The 22043-nt window shown below is 43.6% G+C and overlaps 2 protein-coding genes across 4 annotated transcripts in view; one reads left to right on the top strand and one right to left on the bottom strand.

Annotated features, from left to right (window-relative positions):
• The window catches only part of cpxm2 (carboxypeptidase X (M14 family), member 2), a 28656-nt gene extending 19764 nt beyond the window's left edge, over nt 1-8892 (top strand). For all 3 annotated transcript variants that reach the window (XM_056429509.1, XM_056429510.1, XM_056429511.1), the window contains 6 exons: nt 2636-2832; nt 3773-3952; nt 5077-5374; nt 5653-5792; nt 6377-6476; nt 8104-8892. In XM_056429509.1, coding sequence (XP_056285484.1) covers nt 2636-2832; nt 3773-3952; nt 5077-5374; nt 5653-5792; nt 6377-6476; nt 8104-8360 — 1172 coding nt within the window. In that variant the 3' untranslated portion in view covers nt 8361-8892. The remainder of the gene's footprint in view (nt 1-2635; nt 2833-3772; nt 3953-5076; nt 5375-5652; nt 5793-6376; nt 6477-8103) is intronic.
• An 8822-nt stretch (nt 8893-17714) lies between these two features.
• On the bottom strand, nt 17715-21799 carry LOC130204029 (G-protein coupled receptor 26-like). Its single transcript, XM_056430512.1, has 3 exons — nt 21132-21799; nt 20398-20511; nt 17715-17943 (listed from the first exon to the last, which is right to left on the bottom strand). The coding sequence occupies exons 1-3, from the start codon at nt 21797-21799 to the stop codon at nt 17715-17717; spliced, it is 1011 nt and encodes a 336-aa protein (XP_056286487.1).
• Nucleotides 21800-22043: the final 244 nt, after the last annotated feature.

The following is a 22043-nucleotide window of genomic DNA, read 5'->3' as shown; positions in this document are numbered from 1 at the left end:
CATTCACTGCAAACCCTTCTACTCCCCACGTGAGTTCGCTTCATTCATCCTGGCCGGAGTTTACATGCGAACGTGAAGGAGGCACGACAGACACGCGCTGAACAGATACGACGTGTGAAGCGGGCCATGCCGGACTCTTTAGTTATTGTACTGGGATTTTAACAAAGGAAACCTCAGCCACGAACTCCTAAATATAGACAGTTAATTAAATGCCCTACCAGAGAAGAGCATTCTGGACCACTGCTACACAACAATCAGCAGGGCCTATCACGCCGTCCCTCGAGCTGCACTGGGAAACTCTGACCACGTCATGGTTCATCTGATTCGCTCATACAGGCAGAGACTAAAGCTCTGCAAACTTGTGTTGAGGAAGTTCAAGAAGTGGACCAGTGAGTCTCTGGATGATCTACGTGCTTTGACTGTACTGACTGGGATGTCTTCAGGACTGCTACCAACAGCCTGGATGAGTACACAGAGGCTGTAACTTCCTACATCAGCTTCTGTGAGGACAGCTGTATTCCATCCAGCTCCAGGGTGAGTTATAACAACGACAAACCCTGGTTCACAGCGGAGCTCAGGAAGCTAAGACTGCAGAAGGACCAGGCATTCAGGAGTGGGGACAAGGACCTGTACACAGAGTCCAAATACAGGTTTAGCAAGGCGGTGAGAGATGCTAAACGACTGTACTCTGAGAAACTGCAACAGCAGCTCTCAGCAAACGACTCTGCTTCTGTCTGGAGAGGGCTCAGGCAGATCACCAACTACAAGCCCAAATCACCCCACTCCATGAACAATGTGCTTCTGGCAGACGAGCTAAATGAGTTCTACTGCCGCTTTGAAAGACAATGGAGCAGTCCTGAGACCATCCCCTACACCCCCACCAAAATGCCACAGACCATCAGCCCACCCTCCCCAGCCCATCAGGGGCTCACACCTCTGGAGCACCCTCCATCAGCGCAGCTGCGCCACTCGCCATCCTGGAGAGAGCAGTCAACAGGCTGTTTAAAAGCAGAACCCCGCAGCAGGGCCGGACTCCGTCTCCCCCTCCACCCTGAAGCACTGTGCGGACCAGCTGTCTCCGGTGTTCACCGACATCTTCAACACCTCCCTGGAGACATGCCACGTTCCAGCCTGCTTCAAGGCCTCCACCATCATCCCGTCCCCAAAAACCCAAGATCACAGGACTCAATGACTACAGGCCGTCGCCCTGACCTCTGTGGTCATGAAGTCTTGAACGCTTGGTCCTGTCACACCTCAAGGCAGTCGCCGACCCACTCCTGGACCCACTGCAGATCGCCTACAGAGCCAGCAGGTCTGCAGACGATGCAGTCAACATGGCCCTTCACTACATCCTCCAGCATCTGGACTCCGAGAAACCACGCCAGGATCCTGTTTGTGGACTTCAGCTCTGCCTTCAATTCCATCATCCCGTCCCTGTTGCAGGACAAGCTCTCCCAGCTGCACGTGCCCGACTCCACCTGCAGGTGGATCACAGACTTCCTGACCGACAGGAAGCAGCACGTGAGGCTGGGGAAACACGTCTCAGGCTCCCGGACCACCAGCACGGGTTCCCCAAGGCTGTGTTCTCTCCCTCTGCTGTTCTCCTGTACACCAACAGCTGCACCTCCAGTCACCAGTCCGTCAAGCTCCTAAAGTTCGCGGATGACACCACCCTCATTGGACTCATCTCTGGCGGGGACGAGACCGCCTACAGGTGGGAGACTGACCACCTGGTGACCTGGTGCAGCCAGAACAACCTGGAGCTCAACGCCCATCCTTATGTGGAGATGGTTGTGGATTTCAGGAGGAATGCAGCCCCACCCGCCCTCTCATCCTGTGTGACTCCCCGTCGCGCTTGGAGTCCTACCGCTTCCTGGGCTCCATCATCTCCCAGGACCTCAAGTGGGAGCTGAACATCGGCTCCATCTCCAAGAAGGCCCAGCAGAGGATGTTCTTCCTGAGGCAGCTGAGGAAATTCAACCTGCCAGGGAAGATGATGGTACAGTTCTACACGGCCATCGCTGAGTCCATCATCTGCTCCTCCATCACCGTCTGGCACCCTGCAGCCACAGCCAAAGACAAGCGCAGGCTGCAGAGCATCATCCGCTCGGCCGAGAGGGTTATCGGCTGCAATCTGCCTTCCCTCCAGGTCCTGTTCACTTCCAGGTCACTGGAGCGGGCCAGAAAGATTGTCGCCGACCCTCCCACCCTGGACACTCCTGTTCGAGTCCCTCCTCGGGAGGAGGCTGCGTCCATCATGACCACGACCTCCCGCCACACCAATAGCTTTTTCCGGCGCGGTCGGGCTCATCAATGGACCCCGGGACTGACTGACTGTCACCCCCAGGACTACCACCTCTTCTTCCACCTTCCTCTCTCCTCCTTCTTCCCGCTCCTTCCTCTTCCTCCTCCTCCCTCTTCCTCCCACTCCTCCTCCCTCCTTGCGTTGATTGTTGTTTGTCATGTCCAAATGTTGCACCTTCCACCAAAAAAAATTCCTCGTTTGTTTGTGAAAACATTCATTCTTTGGCAATAAACCTGTTTCTGATTCTGATTCTGATTCTGAGTTGCAGTGACCATACATAACTCCCCTCTTTCTTCCCCCCCCCCCCCCCCCCCCGATCCCTTTCTTCAGGTGAACCAGAGTTTCGTTACTCAGCAGGTTCCCATGGTAATGAGGTGCTGGGACGAGAGCTGCTCCTCCTGCTGATGCAGTTCATGTGTCTGGAGTATCTGTCTGGCAACCAGCGGATACGTCACCTGGTGGAAGAGACCAGAATCCATCTGTTGCCGTCTATCAACCCCGATGGGTACGAGAAGGCCTTTAAAATGGTAGGTCTGCAAGACGGCCATTAGTGGCCTCATCACGGGCCCAGGTGAAAACAAATCCTTCTCTGCTGGCAAGTCTTCACCTGGTAAGAGCGCATGTGGTGCGTGCCAGAAAGTTGGTCTGAATGATCAGAAGGAATAAATATAATAATATAATGCCCCGATGAACAATGCACATGTCATGTAAGTGAACATAAGTGGGATTTTTAAAGTAATTTTTTTTTTAATTCAGCTCCACGCCTGCTTGATGAAAGGCACACTACTATTTCTGAACCAAAAATAAAGATAAAAGGAAAGATCTGACAGCGCTTGTTATCTTTATTGTGAATATCATCATGTCATTTGGTGAACAGATGTGCGAATGCAAAATACTTTGTTTTACTAAAGCTAAGAAGAAAAAAGAGATGACACTATTCTTAGTGACATATAAAAGAACAGTTGACAGGCCAGTTTTAATTTTTCAGTTCAAATAATTAAGTTTAATTGTTATGAATTAACAGTAATAAAATGACACCATACAAAGACATACAATTAAGTTGAGAACAACAAAACAAGAACAAATACACAAACTCTCAAACAAGTTAATAATGATAATCAAGTTAAATATGAAATAATTAAATAATCACATTTTATTATGGATAATTCGATGAATACTTCTTCATTATGCTATTTTTAACTGTACAGTGAGACTCTATCATGTCACGGTGCTGCTGCACCCACTCAGAATAAACCCACTCTGCACATCTACACAGTTTAGTAGCTTTTTGTGGATGAGCTGTGATAGCAGGGAGGCAAAGTGTGATGGTAACGCCACACTTCCCAGCAAGCCTTCTGAGTCATTTTACAGGACTCCATCGATTAGAGAACAGTTGTTCCACCAATAACTATAATTTTCCCTGACTTTCCGTCCCATTTTGTCTGTTTTTCGTGTTCTTCTGCCCAGGGCTCGGAGCTCAGTGGCTGGTCTCTGGGTCGATGGAACGGTGACGGAATAGACATTCACCACAACTTCCCCGACCTCAACTCCATACTGTGGGAAGGCGAGGCCAAGAAGTGGATCCCTCGCAAAATGTTCAACCACCATGTGCCGATCCCACAGTGGTACTTGTCCAGAAATGCCTCAGTGAGTGCGCTTGACTGTTGTATAGTATTTTGAACATATTTAACCCTCCTGTTACCTTCGGGTCAATTTGACCCCATTCAATGTTTAACCCTCCTGTTACCTTTATATTTACTGACATATTTTACCCTTGGGGTCAATTTGACCCCAGCAATTAAAACCTCCAGAAAATTATTAGAATTAATATTGTTTTCCAAGTTTAAGTGTGAGGTACTTTATGTTTGTTTGTTGACTACCTAAATAGCCCTTTAAATATATAAAAAAGTTGATATTTCTTATATGTTTGACACAGTGAAAAACAGGCTGGGGTCAAATTGACCCGAAAGAACACCGACATTAAACATTGAATGGGGTCAAATTGACCCTAAGGTAACAGGAGGGTTAATGTATATATTTCCGCATGCTAAAAAGGAGGAGGCATGCCATGTTCTGATTACAAACAGAACTACCATATCTGTGCCCAAAATATGTAGGCTGCAAACTTATCTTTTAATAATGTGAACGCCGTCCAGTTTCCAGTGACTTCACCTCCAAAAAGGTGACACATTAAGACTCTGTGTCCTTGTCCGGCACTTCCTCCAGTTTAACAAACAAATCTCACCGTAAAGGCCGTCTGCATCTTGAAAAGGATTAAACGGCCTCGTGGGCATACAAGCGCTCCATCTATTCTGGGAGATGCAGACGCATCAGCTATTTGTGACGAAGAGGCGGTGGGCGAAAATAAACCCAGCAATCTATTAAAAGCTCTTCCTCACTCGAGTCCTGACGTTACCGGGAGCCGCCCGCGAGTGAGTCACATGAAACCTGCAGAATTAGCGGCTGCAGCTGCGGAGCCGGGGTCCCCATCCGTGTTCAGGAAACTGTGAAAAAACCACCGCGCTCGTCTCCCCCCGAGCGGCCCCACCGGCACACCGGGGATAGGAGGAGGGCTGTCTTAATTCACAAGTCCAAAACAGCAGCGATAAATGTGTTTACTTTTCAGAATGTATATTAGTGGAATCGGTTCACAGCATGAACGGCTCTATCGCTCCCTCTTGTTTTCAGTGAGGGGGATCATTTAGCAATCACCGTGCTGAGATGATTGCATGAATAACATTATCCTCCCCACTCCCGTGTCCCCGCTGTAGGTTGCCGTGGAGACGCGGGCTCTGATCGCATGGATGGAGAAGATGCCCTTTGTGCTGGGCGGTAACATCCAGGGAGGGGAGCTGGTGGTGACCTTCCCGTACGACAAAACCCGATCCCAAGGGGTGACCAGGGAGCAGACCCCCACCCCGGATGACCACGTCTTCCGCTGGCTGGCCTTCTCCTACGCGTCCACCCACCGCCTGATGACGACCGTCAACCAAAGGGTCTGCCACACGGAAGAATTTGCCAAGGAGGACGGCACCATCAACGGAGCGTCCTGGCACACCGCGGCCGGCAGTCAGTGTTCATAGCTAACCCGGGTGTTTTCTCACTGACTCTGTGAAACTGTGTCTGAGCCTTTGAGCTTTGCTCAGCACATCTGAGCATTCAGTACTGAACCCCCTTTGGCTGTTTCAAAGCTTCCAGGTTTTAGTGTGAAGCATCATGTACGAATTCAAAAGGCAGGGAAATACAGGAAGGCTTAATTAACAGTACAACTTCTTACCAATAACTGGAGAAAAAAATGTGGACCGCAGTTGTCGCTGTCCGTCAGATGCGTTTCTCTCTCTTGGCAGGTATGAACGATTTCAGCTTTTTGCACACCAACTGCTTTGAGCTGTCGATGTTTGTGGGCTGTGACAAGTTCCCTCACGAGAGCGAACTGCCTGAGGAGTGGGAGAACAATCGCGAGTCTCTTCTTGTCTTCATGGAGCAGGTACGGAGATAACAGCCAAATCACAAAGTCACGCATGAAGACCCGTCTGCACGCAACCAAGACGCACACATGCAAACACAAGCTTCGACAAATATTCCGGAGTTATTTTAGGAATATGGAAGCCCCTCGGATGTGTTCCTGTTCTTCTTCTCATTAGAGTATTTACGGTCACACAGTCTACACATACTGAAGATAACCTGAACTGTTCATGTTCACTTTAAACGATCTCTGAAATGTGCAGTAAAAGCCAAGTATACAGAGGGTTGCACAAGTCTTGTCCTCCATATTCAGAGAAAATGTGTCTGAATTCTCAGCTGCACTTTGATCAGACTTGTTCCATTATATTCTCTCCACTGGACTTCAGAAGGGCGGCCCTATGTTTGGACACTAGCTTTTATTTAAATATTGACGCTGGCTGAGGAGGAAAGCATGCTTAACAGTTCATCTGAACTGAAGATTATACATTATACATCATGTCATCACGTTGTGTAATATACATTGCATTACATTATGAAGTAGAATTTGATGGGGTAAACTTGGAACATGATTCGCATCTGGCTGCATGGACTGTTTTTCATGTGCAGGTGCATCGTGGGATCAAAGGTGTGGTGAGGGACCTGCAAGGTCGCGGAATAGCTAATGCCATCGTCTCTGTGGAGGGCATCAGTCATGATATTCGCACAGGTACAACATCACAACTTCAACTGATTCGTATGTAGGCTTAAAGCTATTAATGTTCAATTTGAGTGAGCAACCAATGCAAAACGAATGGGTTTTTTTTGCAGCGTGTGGATATGTTTTATATTTTATGTGAGTAAACGTAGAAATTTAAATCAAAGTGGGAGAACAGAAGCTTCCTTCGGGCGCACGGACTCGACTGTCTCTTCACATTATTCCTCAGGAATGAGTCGCTCTTACAATAAGTGAGTATTCCAGTGTAACATGGAACCAACTGCTAAACAAAAGCAGCTGGAGCCGGTTGGAGTCCGACTCAATTCATAGTCATAGACGGTGTCGTCGAAGCCTCCGTCTCTGAGTTTGACGATCGATTGTGGCTCCTTCAGGCAATCTCTGCTGATGCCTAAAAAGTACAGCATTCAAAGCCAAGTAGTTTTGTACTTGGAGCGTGAAATCGAAAGTCCAAAAGGACATTAGACGTTATTATTTCTGGAACTAAGTACAAGCCACTGTTTTTTGACTATTTATTTTAAACGGTTCACCTTTTCAGCTGTTATGAATTTGCTTTGGAAGTGTAAGCACCTTCGACATACACAGCAGTTGTTCTACCATCTGGATGAATCAACTGTATTCACTGAGACTCTGGATGCTACTCATTCATATCTGAAAGATGTTTTAACAGACTGAGAACTAATTAGCTTATTAGCAATTCATATGGACGCATTCCAGGAAACGACTAGATTCCCGTCTGCTATCCGGATGTAAGTAATGTGAGTAATGTGAGCGCAGATGTCCACGTGTAACTGTTTGGATGTATGGATAAGACATGCCGTCATATTTCATCGGTCTCAGATGTGTCAGGCGGGTATTTGGATGACTGGCAAAAAGCATCGCTGTTATTTTTGTGAGTTTGTCAAAGGCTGAAAATACGCCAAAAGCACACCCAGGTTACATAAAGCCAACATCAAGCACAGAGAGACCAAGAAAATCCAAACATGACAAAGCAGAGCTATTTAAAAAAATCTAGGGAGAAATGTAGAGCACCTCCTTTCACGAAAGTAGAACACAAAGAATTCTTCAACTTTTATTCGAGCCTTTAGATGAAGCCGTGCTGTTTGCCACTGCAGCTTTATAGGACACTATTTGTATGATGCTGCTGCTCCACTTATAATGTGTAAATCTAACTGTTATCCACGTTGTTATTTAACTCAAAGGGGACGTATTATGAAAAACTCACTCTTTCAGTGCGTATGTCTGGACGTTTGGTTGTCTGGACGTCCCACCTAACCACTAAATGTGACCTTAGACGACCAGTCACTTTGTTGTTGGCTGCCGAGCTCAGAAAACACAGATGTGGCTTCTCATCCTGTGTCTAATGCAGACTCACGACAATGTGCACCCATGGCTGAAGAACTACCTCCACAACATTAAGCATTATTTTGATTTTACCTCCCTTTGGGGGGAGGCGGAGTTGACCGATTGTTGGATGTGTTCATTCAATCAGCGCAGTACTGCAGTGTTGGTTGGAGACACACCTGGATATACACTCTACTGAGTGCACCTTGTTGAGTATGCAACACCCCAACTGTACTTCACACATGAATGCACAAATAATTGTTTTCTGTGTCTTCAGCTTCCGACGGTGATTACTGGCGCTTGCTGAACCCGGGAGAGTACAGAGTAAGAGCCAAGGCTGAAGGCTACAGCCTCATGAGTAAGAAGTGCGAGGTGGGCTACGAGATGGGCGCCACCAGATGCGATTTCACCATCGGGCGCACTAACCTGTCACGAATCAAAGAAATAATGGCAAAATTCAACAAGCAGCCAATCAGATTGCCAGTCAGGCAGCTTCAAGTTCGCAGGTCCAGAGAGAGGCGCCTGGGAAGATAATGACTGTATGAGGAAGAATTAAAAACAAACATCTGCTCTGATCAAACTGAGGTCACCTCCCACCCTGCCGTCAGTGGAATTAGTGTGATTGAAAATGTGGATTAATTTAAATAGAATGCTTTATTTGGCTTTCTGTTTTATTTTAGTTTGTCGTTTTCCCCCTGGCATAAGCTCTCTCTGTTTCCACTGCTCTCATCTCAACTTTTCTTCACATCCACTGTATTCCGTAAAAGACTAAGTTTATGTTCATGACCCCATTTTTCAATTTATATTATTATTATTATTATTATTAAGATATCTACCATCATTCCTTGTGACAACTATAAATACTAACATAATCTAATCACATAAAACTGAAATGCAAGTTACGGATAAGGAATCTAATTTTAACCACTGTAATGAATGGCTATGACTTTCATTATGTATATACTTATGTAACACAGTTATGTAAGACATTACAAAAAGATTTATTGCCATGAACTTGTACAACCTTTGGTTTCTTAAAAAAAATAAAATGTGTGGACTCAGTGACCATTTGTGTCATTTTGATTTTTATACACTTTGCTTTTGGAAATTTATTAAATAAAGATATGTTTGCACAAACTGAAATTGGTTAATTGTTCATGTAGAAGTGTGTTCATTTTCGTCATGGTATCTATTACGCCTGTTGCACCTTTGATGGAGCTTAAAGCAGAACACATTTTTAAAAATCATAAATAATGTAAATAACTAATAATACATGTTGGAAATGTTAATGTATGGCAAACATACAGTTTATAAAATATGGAGATTAATGTTTCCAATTACAAATGAAAAATATTTTACAGCCCATAAACTAAAGCATCGCTGTAAAATATCAATAAATTACACAAACATTATATAAAAACAATTGGGAAGAAATGCACAAAAATAGTTTAAAAAAAGATTATTACATCAGTTAAGTTGAACTATATCAATCAACTGACACATACAAGAACATCTACAGTTGGTCTAGAATGGAAAATATAATACCTATTTCTTATGTCCTCTCCTTTTGGATGTGATATTCCACATCGAAATAACAAGAAATCAAAGGATCTAAATTGATGACTAAAGTTGAAGCATTTGCACTAACGAGTGATTTAATGGTACATGATTAATATTTAGAAATTACCTCTGATTTTACATTCGCTCCAGCTTGATTGAACATCCCAAATGGAAAACAAAATTCATTTCCTTTTGTAATCACTGTGGCTAATTTTAAGCATCCTCTCATTTGATGTCTGCAGTGAAATCGGATCTTGGGAGTTTCGAGGTGGAAAGGCTCCAATTATCTGAGCTCTGCTGGGCCTTTCATGGATCACTGGCTTATTCTGAAACACCATGCAGCCTTCCTCTCTGGCCAGTATGCAATTATAGGAGGACCTCAACCTCACATCTCCTCCTTCAAAGGTTATTGATCAGAGGATCACACACACACCTGTCATCACCTTAATATTACCATGCGTTTTGCAGCTCTATTAAAACCATGCAGTGACTTAAAATGTAAATGTTGTATTGACTGTAGAACGGAGGTTTCATGAATACAGAGAATACAGACACTTTATTGTGAAAAAGAAAATACAATCTAAATGGCTTGAAAGTAAAATGATCATAAGCAAAATATAGGAGAGGAAAAATGGCGATCAGTGTCTCTGTGTGGCCGCTGCAGAGGTTGAAGTCTCCAACTTTCAAATCCTGCACCAATGTGGACTTGACTTCCACATGGGGCCGAGCATTCAACATTTTTAGCTCGGTCGGCCCTGTTTAGAAAGCTGTAGAGCTAAAAGATGACAAACTGGCACTGATCAGCTTCACACCTGGGACCTCCCACACCTTTGTCACAGAAGCTATGTTAATATACCGAGTGAAATATATAATTTCCCTGCAATGCAGAGAAGAGATGTGGTTGTAGTTGTGCTGGAGGAACCAGATGTGAGACGTTTAAACGATTAAAAAAGTGTCTGACATTGTAATCTAGGGTAAATACTCAAGACTTAGGCCACGTTTACACATAGCCGGGTATTTACAGAAACGAAGATTTCTGCCCCTCCGTTTTCAAAAATAACGTCGTACACACAAGGTCGTTTTCAAAAAAGTTTCTGTTTATATGAACCCGCATAAATACGCCCCCGGGCGCCGTCATAACTATGCCAAACCTGTAGTCGGCAGTGTAACGAGAAGGATGAAGACATGCAAACCAATCAGAATTCTCAAGACTCGAGACATCCGAGGAGTATCCTCATGTCAAGGAGGAAATAACTCGGGCGCACCTGACAACGAAAATGAAGGCAGTCGACACTGGATTTAGGAGCCAGTGTTGCCAGGTCCGCGGTTTTCCCGAGGAATTGGGCTACTTTTGAAGTGTTGCCGCGGGTTGAATTTGTTGTCCTCTGGTTCGGGTAGACCTATTTTGCATGCAAATTACATGAATATCTTTAAATAAAAATCCATATTTTAAATGAAATAATTTATTTATACACAAATCCTACCAAACTGACTCCAGATCAGCACGTACACACATGGACATTGGACACGTCCACATACACACACTTTAAAAGCAGTGTATATGGTTTGGCACGGGCATATTTTGAGTTCTGATATTGGGCTGGTACACACAGACCTGGCAACCCTGGTAGGAGCGGCCAAACTAACTGTAAACATAGGACGCTCACATGACGTGAAGTATTTTTAGTCGCATAGGCCTACTATGACGTTTGACAACCTAAAACTCCGTTTGACCTAGTTCACACGCAAACACAAAAACGGAGTTTTCAGAAATCTCCACTTTGGCCGGAGTTTTTAGAAATGATCGTTTTCCGTGATAAAACCTCCGTTTTTGTGTAAATGAAAGGCCAAAACGCATGAAAATATATGCGTTTTCCCATCGTGTAAACGGGGCCTAAATCTTTATAATGTTTTGGGGTAAAACAACCCCTACATTCACTGAAACAAGGTAGGGTTGACCATTAATTAGAGGGACATTCATTAAATAGTAAGAACTTGGAAGACAAATACCGGTCCAAACTTCTCCCATATGGTCAACACACAATCCCAGTGTGTTCCGGAGGGTGTGGACCGTGGTGGGATGGGGGGTGTAGCCGCTGTGACCTGCAGCTGTGATACTGTGCAGATGTGTGGGAAGACACAGGCACCAGCCGACCTTGCCAGCGGTTGAAAGGCCATGCTTCTTCAGAAGTTGGTCCAGCCTTTGAAGCGTTGAGAGTGCCGGCCTGGACATCACAGCGAGTCGCCATCCGGTGTTGGTAAACCAGCTCTTAATCTCTCGCCCCTCCGTGGCTCTGAGGCCTCTGAAACAGATTAGACTCTCTGCTGGCTCGATGGACATCAAAGACGACAACCAGATCAGCAAGGGGAGGATTGAAGTTGAACAGTTATTGAGGTTTAGCAACATAATAATGTCTTGGATTTCACTTCCTCGCATTTGCCAATGAAGCACAAAAGAAAGCCATTTTACAGCAGTCCATCTAATAGTTGTTATTTCACTAAATATAACTAGTGTCGACCTCATGGTGGCACTAGAGCCAACGTTAAATGATCGTTAAAGTCGCCCTACTTCATCTTCCCGGGACCATGAATGTCAAAGTGACAACATTTCATTGCAATAACTGTTGCTAAGATATCCAGGGCCGTGCTGCGAGAGTGGATACAAATAACTAATAAGTAACTTGACACCCCAGGTGATTTGTTTACATGAAACCATCTGAGAAGCCATCATTAGAAACTGTTTGGAAAAGGGCAAGCGCTTTCAAAAAAAATACTCTGCAGGTGATTCGATAAACCATCTGTCTATCAAAGTCAGGACAAGGTCGAAAACCTGTTTTCCCTCAAAGAAAAGCCCTCAGACAGTCTGCTCTTCTTTCAGTGAATAAAAACTCCCCAATTCAGAAAGAACTGATGCAATTGTAGAATCAACGCTAATCTCTTTAGGATGCACCATTGTTGTTTAGAGCAGTCGCCTCATCACACACAAAAACCACCCCTGTCGGTGCTCGTGGACTTACTCAGCGCTGATTGGAGCCAATGCTTACAACATGGATTTTCTTTGTGTGAAATGTGATCCTTCAATACTCGTGTGAACTTGTGATATCACGAGAATCCAGCTGTCGTGCAAGCTAAATAAAATGAGACTCAGGCTATAAAAAACAGAATTATCCTTTAATCTGTGTGAACAGTGTTAAGGAGCGGTCCGTGCAAATAGTTAACAAAACGCTTTTCTTTCGACAGGTGAAGATTGAATTTCTCAAGATGCAAATGATAAATATTTGCTTACTCGGTGGACTTGTCAAGGGGTTGAAACAAATCCTAAAACAAATCCTCATTAATGATGACAAAAAGCTCCAGTGTCTCTGTTGCTATCCTGCTGTGTGAGCACAGTGTGAGTGAATAACAGGGAGGACGAGAGGCAGTCCTGTTAAACGCTTTCGGTAACGAGCAAACCGACTCCACCCGACGTCATCACACAGCTGGATGCTGGGTGCTGCAGCATGAGAGGTCGTCTTGGCAATATCTCGTTGAAAACATTTCTTTGGAAAACTAAATACTACTTTCCTCATAGCATAATTATGTATAAAGAATTATGAAATACCATCACATTTGTAGGATCCCTCACAGCTGGTATATGCACCTGTCATTCACAGGTGCATACGCCAGTGACTGGTGAACGACATGTGGCACCCAAATATAGAAAACCATAATCCGGATATTTATCCAGATGTATTAATTAAAAGCCTTAGCTGCACAGTCGCGCAGGTGTTTGCACTCTGTGCCAATTAGGTCTCAGCTCAAATCACAGGTGTTTAGAGTTATCATCACTAATTAGATTTGAGCTCAGGGGAACTGAGAGCAATTTTCGTGACGTTGACCAACACCCATAAACCCTGTACATTATCACATCCTGACACTGTAACACAAACGGGAGACACAGGTATACTTAACAAATAAAGGGACTTATTAACCAAAAGGTAAGTCAACAAGAAGTCAGTAAGACACCAAAAGCCATAAGACAAATATGTAGTGAGAGGAGTTCTATTCACACCGAGCACAGGTGTATCCAATGCCACTGATTAATGCCCAAACAGGTGTGCAGCCCTGGAGAAAGAAAGCAGAGACACAGCAGAGGAACCAATGAGAGGCGTTCAATCAGGACGGACTATGTCCTCGTGACGTGGCACCCTCAACTCTTTCTCTTACATCTGCTGCGCAGAGGATTGTGGAATGCAGCCTTGTAAACTGCAAAAAAAATCATCATTTAGATTATGAAACACAACAAACACACAAACAAAACCAAACAAATAAACCTACTTGGTCCCAGCACATGTCATGACTGAGCGTCCACAGAGTCAAACAGAAAGCTTATGGTGAGAGAAACTAGAGTACACGTGGGATAATGAGCATTTTTGTTTCTTGATATATATATATATATTCACAATTTCTCACAAATTCACCAACATGTTAACATGTGTGGAGGCGCAAGCCGAGATGAGGTCTGTTGGGTTTTTGCCGTTTGAATGACACAATTCAGCTTTCAAAGTCTTCATTTGAGGCTTTTATTCTTAATATGTTTGCAGCAGAAAAGAATCCAACAAACACAACATGCATTATTTGGCCTTTTCATAGCCTGTTTGTCATTTTCTGTCAAATTAGAGGTTCTTCTTCGCTATTTCACCAATGACTGGATAAATGTGCCATTTTACGTTCACACACTTGGGAGGAGAATTCATCTTCAATGCATCACTGGACTAAACCAGCAGGAGTATAGCTTTAGATTCCAGGTGAAAAAGTATAATGTGCTAGAGATTCAGACTTTCACAGCTTTGAACCTCGATTCCATCTGAAAAGTCAAAAAGGTTATAAAGAGAAAACATTCCCTTGTTTTAAGAGCGAGGTGTCCACTTTTCAGTTGTGGTTTATTTCTCACTCAGAGGGGGTCATTTGACAGAGTGGGTTGAGGCCAACCGTGATTAAGCCGTGCGTTACGGCCAGTGCCACCCACCTGAAGATAATCACGGGCTCCTGGGGTGTAAAGCGGTAGACAGCATCTCAGACGTGGCCAACTCAGCCAGACACTGATGTTGTTTCATTACCACCTGCACTGCGAGTGAACAGAAACATCACTTCCCTCTGGCTCACACTGATTGCAGGTGGAAACAATCCGAGATGCTGCGGACAGAAGCTGACAAACCCTTCCTGTTGTTTCTTGAAGATGTGATTGCGACAGATTTATCACAGGTTGCGAAGGAGGCGAGCAGTAGTTTCCACTCTTCACCAACCTCTTTCTGGTTTTCTGGTAAAGCTGTATGTTTTTATTGAATTTATTAAGTGCCATAGCTCCACTGATGTCCGAATACTATTAAAAACACATAAGAGGAAAACAACTCAGCATTGTATTTGGGTGATACATTAGTGCAGTGAAAATAAACAGCTGAATTTGAGGGCAAAACACAGATTTGATAAAAAGCAAACTTACTGCCTTCATTGTTAAGGTCAGGGAATTCATTATTTTTACTCAAGTAAAACAATAATTGGTTAGTATTAACACACAATTTATTTAAAGTTCAAGTGATCCATTTTAGAACTCTACCAGAACCTGAGGTGTATAACTTAAACCATATTAGGTCTTCTAAATGTATTTGAATTTAAAATGTTCATCACCAACATCAAAACCAGATATTCTCAACTTATTATTCAAAGATGGGAACAGCCGTCTTCCTCCTCCTCATCACCACCGCCGCCATGAACTGTTTGTCATCTCAGCCATCTGCAGCAGCAGCTTCGAGCCAGTGGTTTAATAAATTAGGAAGTACATAACAAAACACTTCAGGCAGTCAACTCAGTTACCATAACAAAATGAGGTATATTACACTCAATTCACTGAGACCATCAACAACAGCTTGATTTCCATGTGAAGCAGCACATTCTGTAACACTCAAACGAACACAGTGTCGTTATAAATCACGTGTACGTACGGTATATCAAAAAGACACAAAAATATTGTTCACGTTGTCATTTATCTAACTCTCTCCACATACTATATTGTTTCATGTTTAGTTTAGTCAACATAATAATCAACATGTGAGAAAAATCACTACTCCACATTAGTGCAAAAACATCAGCGAATATGACGACGGAAAAGCAACTTGAGGGTACAGAAGTACAGATTCTAGCTGAACAGACGTGAATAAGGCAATAATTAACCCCATCTATACATCTATATTGTTCAAAATATTCATCTCCCATTTGTAAATGACAAAATTCCAAACCATTACATATTACAGAAGTTAAGGCATCGGCTGTCTTGGAGTGTCATACAGTGCTTGCATCATATATCCAAGACAACCGTTTCTTCTCTGTATTGTCATAAACAACACAAAATAAAACGCAAAAACTCAATTATTTAATTACATATATTTTTCTATCTATCTATCTCGTTTTATCTTGTCAGAAAAAAAATACTGCAGCTAGCTACTAATACTTGGCTCACTGGGCATCGTTGATCAGATTGGCACCGTGTGATACATACAGCATCTCACTTCATGTTCCATCTCAACACGTTGTGTATCCACCATGACGTAACGACGGCTTCGACAGCGAGTCACCTCGAAAACCAGTGAAGCCCAGTCCAAAGCCCTCTGATACAGAGCTGCCTGTCTTCTGATACAGAACAACAAATAAATAGAACAGGTACAACAGATCACACGCTGTCCGTCAAGAGGGCTCTTGGGCTTCAACTTAAAGACCTGGACTTTACTGTACAAGCAATACAGGGACTAAATAAACGTAGATAATATCGATCTATTCAAAGTGAAAGTAAAAAGGTGATATTACCATCCTATTATAGATATACACTACCGTTCAAAAGTTTGGGGTCACTTAGAAATGCCTTTATTTTTCAAAGAAAAGCACTGTTTTTTCAATAAAGATAACATTAATCAAAAATACACACTATACATTGTTAATGTGGTAAATGACTATTCTAGGTGGAAATGTCTGGTTTCTAATGAAATATCTCCATAGGTGTATAGAGGCCCATTTCCATCAACTATCACTCCAGTGTTCTAATGGTACATTGTGTTTGCTAATCGCCTTAGAAGACTAATATCTGATTAGAAAACCCTTGTGCAATTATGCTAGCACAGCTGAAAACAGTTATGGTGGTGATATAAGCTATACAACTGGCCTTCCTTTGAGCTTGAAGTTTGAAGAACAAAATTAATACTTCAAATATTAATCATTATTTCTAACCTTGTCAATGTCTTGACTATATTTTCTATTCAATTTTCAATTCATTTGATAAATAAAAGTGAGTTTTCAAGGAAGACACGAAATTGTCTGGATGACCCCAAACTTTTGAACGGTAGTGTAAGTCTCATTAAAAACAACATGTACATATTTCCTAAAAAGATTGTAAATATAACAGAAGGCAGAGACTATTTCTGTCATTGCTATCATATATCACATGATGCCATTAGTTTCCATGTGATCACTCTGCTAAGTGAAGGAAATGAAAAATTTTCTTTTCTGTGAGGTTTACTCCTCTCCGTGAGCACAAACCTGGCCAGGTAGTCGATCGCGCTCCACTTGACGGCAAAGACAGCCGGTATGAAGCTCTCTTTCTTTCTTTAAAGTGATGTCAATGTTTTTACGCACGTGAAACACAGACACATACTCGTGCTTTTTTTTTTATCCTTCATTGGCTCTTACACTACAAAGTCAATACTTCAAAAATAAAATGAATTTAAACGTGTCAAGTCTGAAGTAACCTGAGCCTTAAATGTGCAGCTGCACTGTCTGCTGTATATTTTCATCTGGAATACAATTTGGGGACGGGCAGATTTTGGTTAGTTTTCAGTGCTACATACATTATGAACATATCATTTGCCACGTGCAAACACTTTGCACTTTTATTTCCTATCCCTTTTTTTTTCTTCATAAAGATAATATGACTATATACCAGAGTAATGTAAAATAATAACAGTATATCTTTTATCTGACTGAAAGATTCCATATTGAGGCTAGGAACTGTCCGTTCTTCTCAGCTGAGCACATCTGTCTCTCCAGGTGGATGTGAAATCTGCCGTTGCTTATTGTCCTCTCAAGCGCACTGCACTGATCTGCTGTTCTGGGAACTCAGTATGCAAGCACAGTGGTATTCCTGTGCAAGGACGTGCCCTTGTCTGTAGTCACGTTTATTGGCTCGCCAGACCAAATTCAAGCAGACGTGGACAGGATCAACCAATATTAGTTCTCTTCTTCATTGAAGATAAATCCGCCTCGTATTTCCCTGACAGTTGCCGTGTCTACGCTCGGCCTCCGTCACTCTGCAGCGGGTATGCTGTGCACTTGGGTCTCGTGCCCACGCCCTGATGCGTTCAAGGAGCCACGCTTCAGCAGCCTGTTGATGATGTCGGTGCAAGTCTTCTTGTACTGGTGTCGGAGCAGGGAGTACACGAAGGGGTCGCAGGCCGCCTTGCTGTAAGTCAAGCATTTGGAGACAATTCCCCAGTGGGGGTTGATAGGCACCGCTGGAAATAACTCCACAATCCTGCAGGCAAGCATAGAGAGAGGGTCGTGAGAGAGGGAGAGCAGGGGGGAGGCAAGGCAACAAGCTTGGAATAAGCGTGCATGCCCTACACTTGTTATGCTGGAATAGAAATACATTTGCAAGACATTGTTTGAGCACAACTTTTTTTTTTCTGACGTATTTATGTAAAGCCTCTAAAATGTCTAAAAGTTATTGTTAAAGTTAAAATGTCGGCAGCAGTCAAGTGGAACTACATGTATCGCCCTCCTTCTCTCATGCGTGTGGATTTACAGCGTGAGGCTACTCTTCTCAGCTGCAGCTTAAATGTCAGAAAAAGACAAAGACAGAGCCACAGGAAGAATAAAACAGACCTGTCGTTGCATTAAGAGTCTCTGGAAACCAGCCAATTAACGCCGATTGTGATTTAATACAGTATTATACAGGGCTAAGCTGAAAACCATGAAGCACCGAGGACAGTGAGTTCTCCCAGGGGAGTACGCTTTAGTGCGACAACTACTGTATATTCTATTTAAAAGGTTACATAATGAGCTTTGCTTTTTGTCTGCGTCACAAAGAGACTCATAAAGACATAGAAGTGATGCTTTCACAACATTATTTTAACAGACATGTAAAAAGAAAAAGAAAAAGAACGGCTGCTCCTCTTCCCTTGCACTCTGTACTGTGCCCACAATCCCGCTCTGTCAGCACATTAGCGCTGGCCTTATATGGGCCAGCACTGCAGCCATCATTGGCATTTGCCAATATACTCCACAGCACCAGAGCAAACAGCAGGTCAAGTCAGCTGCCAGCGCACGGCGGGCTTTTACTATTCACAGGATGACCCTCACAACAAATGGGCATCAGAGCTTTTGGCACAATATATGCAGATTGTAATTAGTAAACTGCTATTTGTAGAATGAGAGCGTGTACAGTGCAGTTATGGTCATTCATTACTGACAGTGTACACAACAGATTGTCAGTACACGTTGTACAAGTACACAAAAGCTCAATATTTAACTTTATTTAGTCATGGTTTTATTTTTATTCCAGCTACTTCCATTTCAATGAAAGATATTTACAATTTAAAACTCAGAGAGTTCATATCCTACTTGACAGCCATCCAGTCTTCATCTTTTTCTCATTTGGTTAAAATTATTACACAAAGAGTTAACCTAAATTACAAAATAAATAGTCCTTACTACAACTCATTTTAAGCCTGCTTTTGGTAAATACTATGTCCCCACCGGAATAGTGAAAAATAAAGGATCCTAAAACCAGATGTTTAACTTCTAAAGTTGTAGTTTGATGGATATCTGAATTTTGCACATATTTTATCATTTCCTATAGCGACCCTCTAATATAAAGCAGTTAAATATGTTAATATTTGCTATAACTGTGATGAGTGTTTGGTATTGTCATAGAGTTAGTATAGAGGTCATAACGTACAGTATATTGAACAACTTTGTTGTTTTGAACAACGCGTTTCGACTTCTTGTCTTCATCGGGGGAAACACAGAACTAGTTTTTGCAGTTAGTGTCCAAGATATCAACATCCCTAATCATATTAGTAACAATGTCCAAAATAGTGTGTAATCTCAATTTTAAAATTGCTGTGTAATAGGAATTTGGGGCATATATACTTGATTTAATCCCAAACTTCCTGACTGAGTGTTACCCAGCCATGCAGACTAATCTGGTTTTATGAGTCCAGGTTTTGAGATCTGCCTTTCTCTCTCTTAGATGTCTGCCTCCGCCCAAATACAATGGAGAAGAATGCAATTTATTTTGAGGTGCTGATAATAATGAAACGGCAACAACTTCTGAACAGGGTGTCCCTGTTGCCATGGATAATGAGGGACGATTTGTTCTTTGTAATACAGTTTGAAGTGAGGTGAAAGAAGTGAGAAGAAAACTTTTAATGTGTTGTATCTAATTGGGGAGAACTGCAGTCGCAGTCTTCCAGCCTCATGTTATCTTCACGTATCTTGGATGTTTTCTTTTTAGGTTTCTTTCCTCTACGTATCATATATGTTTTCATATTCTCACATCCATTGCATGATTCTACAAACAATGTCTACTCTGACATCACGTGTGTGTCTCACACCCTATTGGCCTCATGTCACAGCTTCTCTTTTACAGCGATTGATGCTCATGGATTCCACCTGAATAACTGATGCACCCGGCGAGCTTTTCTTTTAAAGTGGTAATGCAGCAGCAACCCCAGAGCAGAGACATATTAATTATCACAAGGTCAGCCAATCTCATCTTCCAACTCTGACCAGTGTGGAGAGTAAGCAAAGAGGAGGCAGTGAGGATGATGAGGAGGACGTGGTGGTACGTGGGTTGGGTGGGGGTGGCATGCAGAGGAGGGAGGTTTGGGGGATACCAGCAGAACAAAAGGGCTGCGTACGGCGCAGTGTGCCGGCGTGGATTCCCTCTCCTGCCTGCGAGGGTCTCTCTCTCTCTCTCTCTCACCTTGTGATCACATAGGGAGCGAAGCACAGCATGAAGGTGCCGATGAAGGTGCTGATCTTTCTTGATGCTCTCTGTCGTCTCCTCTTCTGCTCCTCCAGGCAACGCTGGCGAACACTGGAAACACAAGTGACACACATTTAGGAAAGAAATAGAAATATCATAAAAGACAGCTTCAGTAGGAGTGGGTGCACTCCGGTTTTTATTGTCGATGCCCACTTCAAAATTACAATGTCAGTTTGTGTGTGAGGCTGTGATGTCACGATGACACGCATGCTTCAATTAAGATGTAATTAGGTCATCAGCGTGAGTTGAGAGAGGGAGGAGTTAGAACCCCAGCATGCACCTTATATACATTAATCTACAGACACCCTCCCACACACAGATTATATTGCTCCGTAGAGAATTTCAATGTAGAGTCAGATGTTGCATTCCCTCTGAATAGAGGACACACATCAGTGCAAAGATGGTAAAGCACCATTAACCATTTCTTAAAATCAATATGAAAAGGCTCCAACTATAAATACACTACTGCTCTGGGGGGACAAGAGTTCCCCCCCCCCTTTTTGATCAGGGTTGATTTGTACACGTTGTTCTATTTTTTTATTTTTCTAATTGCTCTCTTTCAACTGAACAATCTTGAAATCCCCTTATCTGCACTTCAAATGTGAAGATGCAGTACAGATTGACATTGGGTCATATGCCGGAACAATAAAAATAGAAATAATGGAGCTCACCTGGGGTGTATATCCACCAGCAACACCAAAGTTTGCATTGTAATAACGTCGATCCGCTTGCAGTGAAACCGTGCCACTTTAAGCACTTTGAGGTATGTGACACACAGCACTATAAAAGATAGGAAAAATGTGAAGGAGTGGAAAAAAACAGTGAAGATGATAAACTGGGTCCGACTGCTCGCCCTCGGGTTGGACAGGGTGCAGGACGCGTAAAGCCGGTGGTATCCCACCCACGAGAAGCAGGTGGCCACCGTGGAGAAGGACATGGAGTGCGCCCACGTGTAGCCGAGCACAAACACCGCGTCTTTGTGGCGCATTTTGGAGTGATACCTCAGCGGGAACACCACGGCGATCCACCTGTCGATGCTCAGCGCTGCCATGCTCAGCATCGAGTTGGTGGACAGGAAGGTCTCCAGGAAGCCCACGATCTGGCAGAAGCCGTCTCCCCCCGGCTGAGCCTCACTGACAAGTCCCACCAAAGTGAGCGGCATGTTGGACACGGTGAGCAACAAGTTGCAGAAGGTGAGGTTGAGGTTGAACAGACCAGGGACCTGCTTGCGGATCTCCGGGTTGTACAGAAAGCAGATCAGCACCAGGACGTTGGACAGCAACGACACGACGATAATCACAACCACCAACACAGAGAGGATCACCTCCGCAGTGTCCATCCTGTGGCCCCGAAACTCACTTATCTCCACTTTTTGTGCGCATATACAGTCTTGTTTTGCAGTTGCGAAAGAACGGCATTAATCACCCATAACCGTGTCCATGCATCCCCTCTCCACCGGTGGAGTTCCCCTTTTTCGCTCTCTCTCTCTCTCTCTCTCCACTACACGTCTCTGTACGCAAGCCAGCAAAGATGATCAGCAGGATTCCGGCGGGGCTTCGTGGAGAGGATATCCCCCTGTTTCT

Source organism: Pseudoliparis swirei, chromosome 13, assembly GCF_029220125.1.
Source record: "Pseudoliparis swirei isolate HS2019 ecotype Mariana Trench chromosome 13, NWPU_hadal_v1, whole genome shotgun sequence".
Classification (NCBI taxonomy): domain Eukaryota; kingdom Metazoa; phylum Chordata; class Actinopteri; order Perciformes; family Liparidae; genus Pseudoliparis; species Pseudoliparis swirei.
Note: the sequence above shows the minus strand (reverse complement) of the source record. Positions and strands in the feature narration are given on the sequence as shown.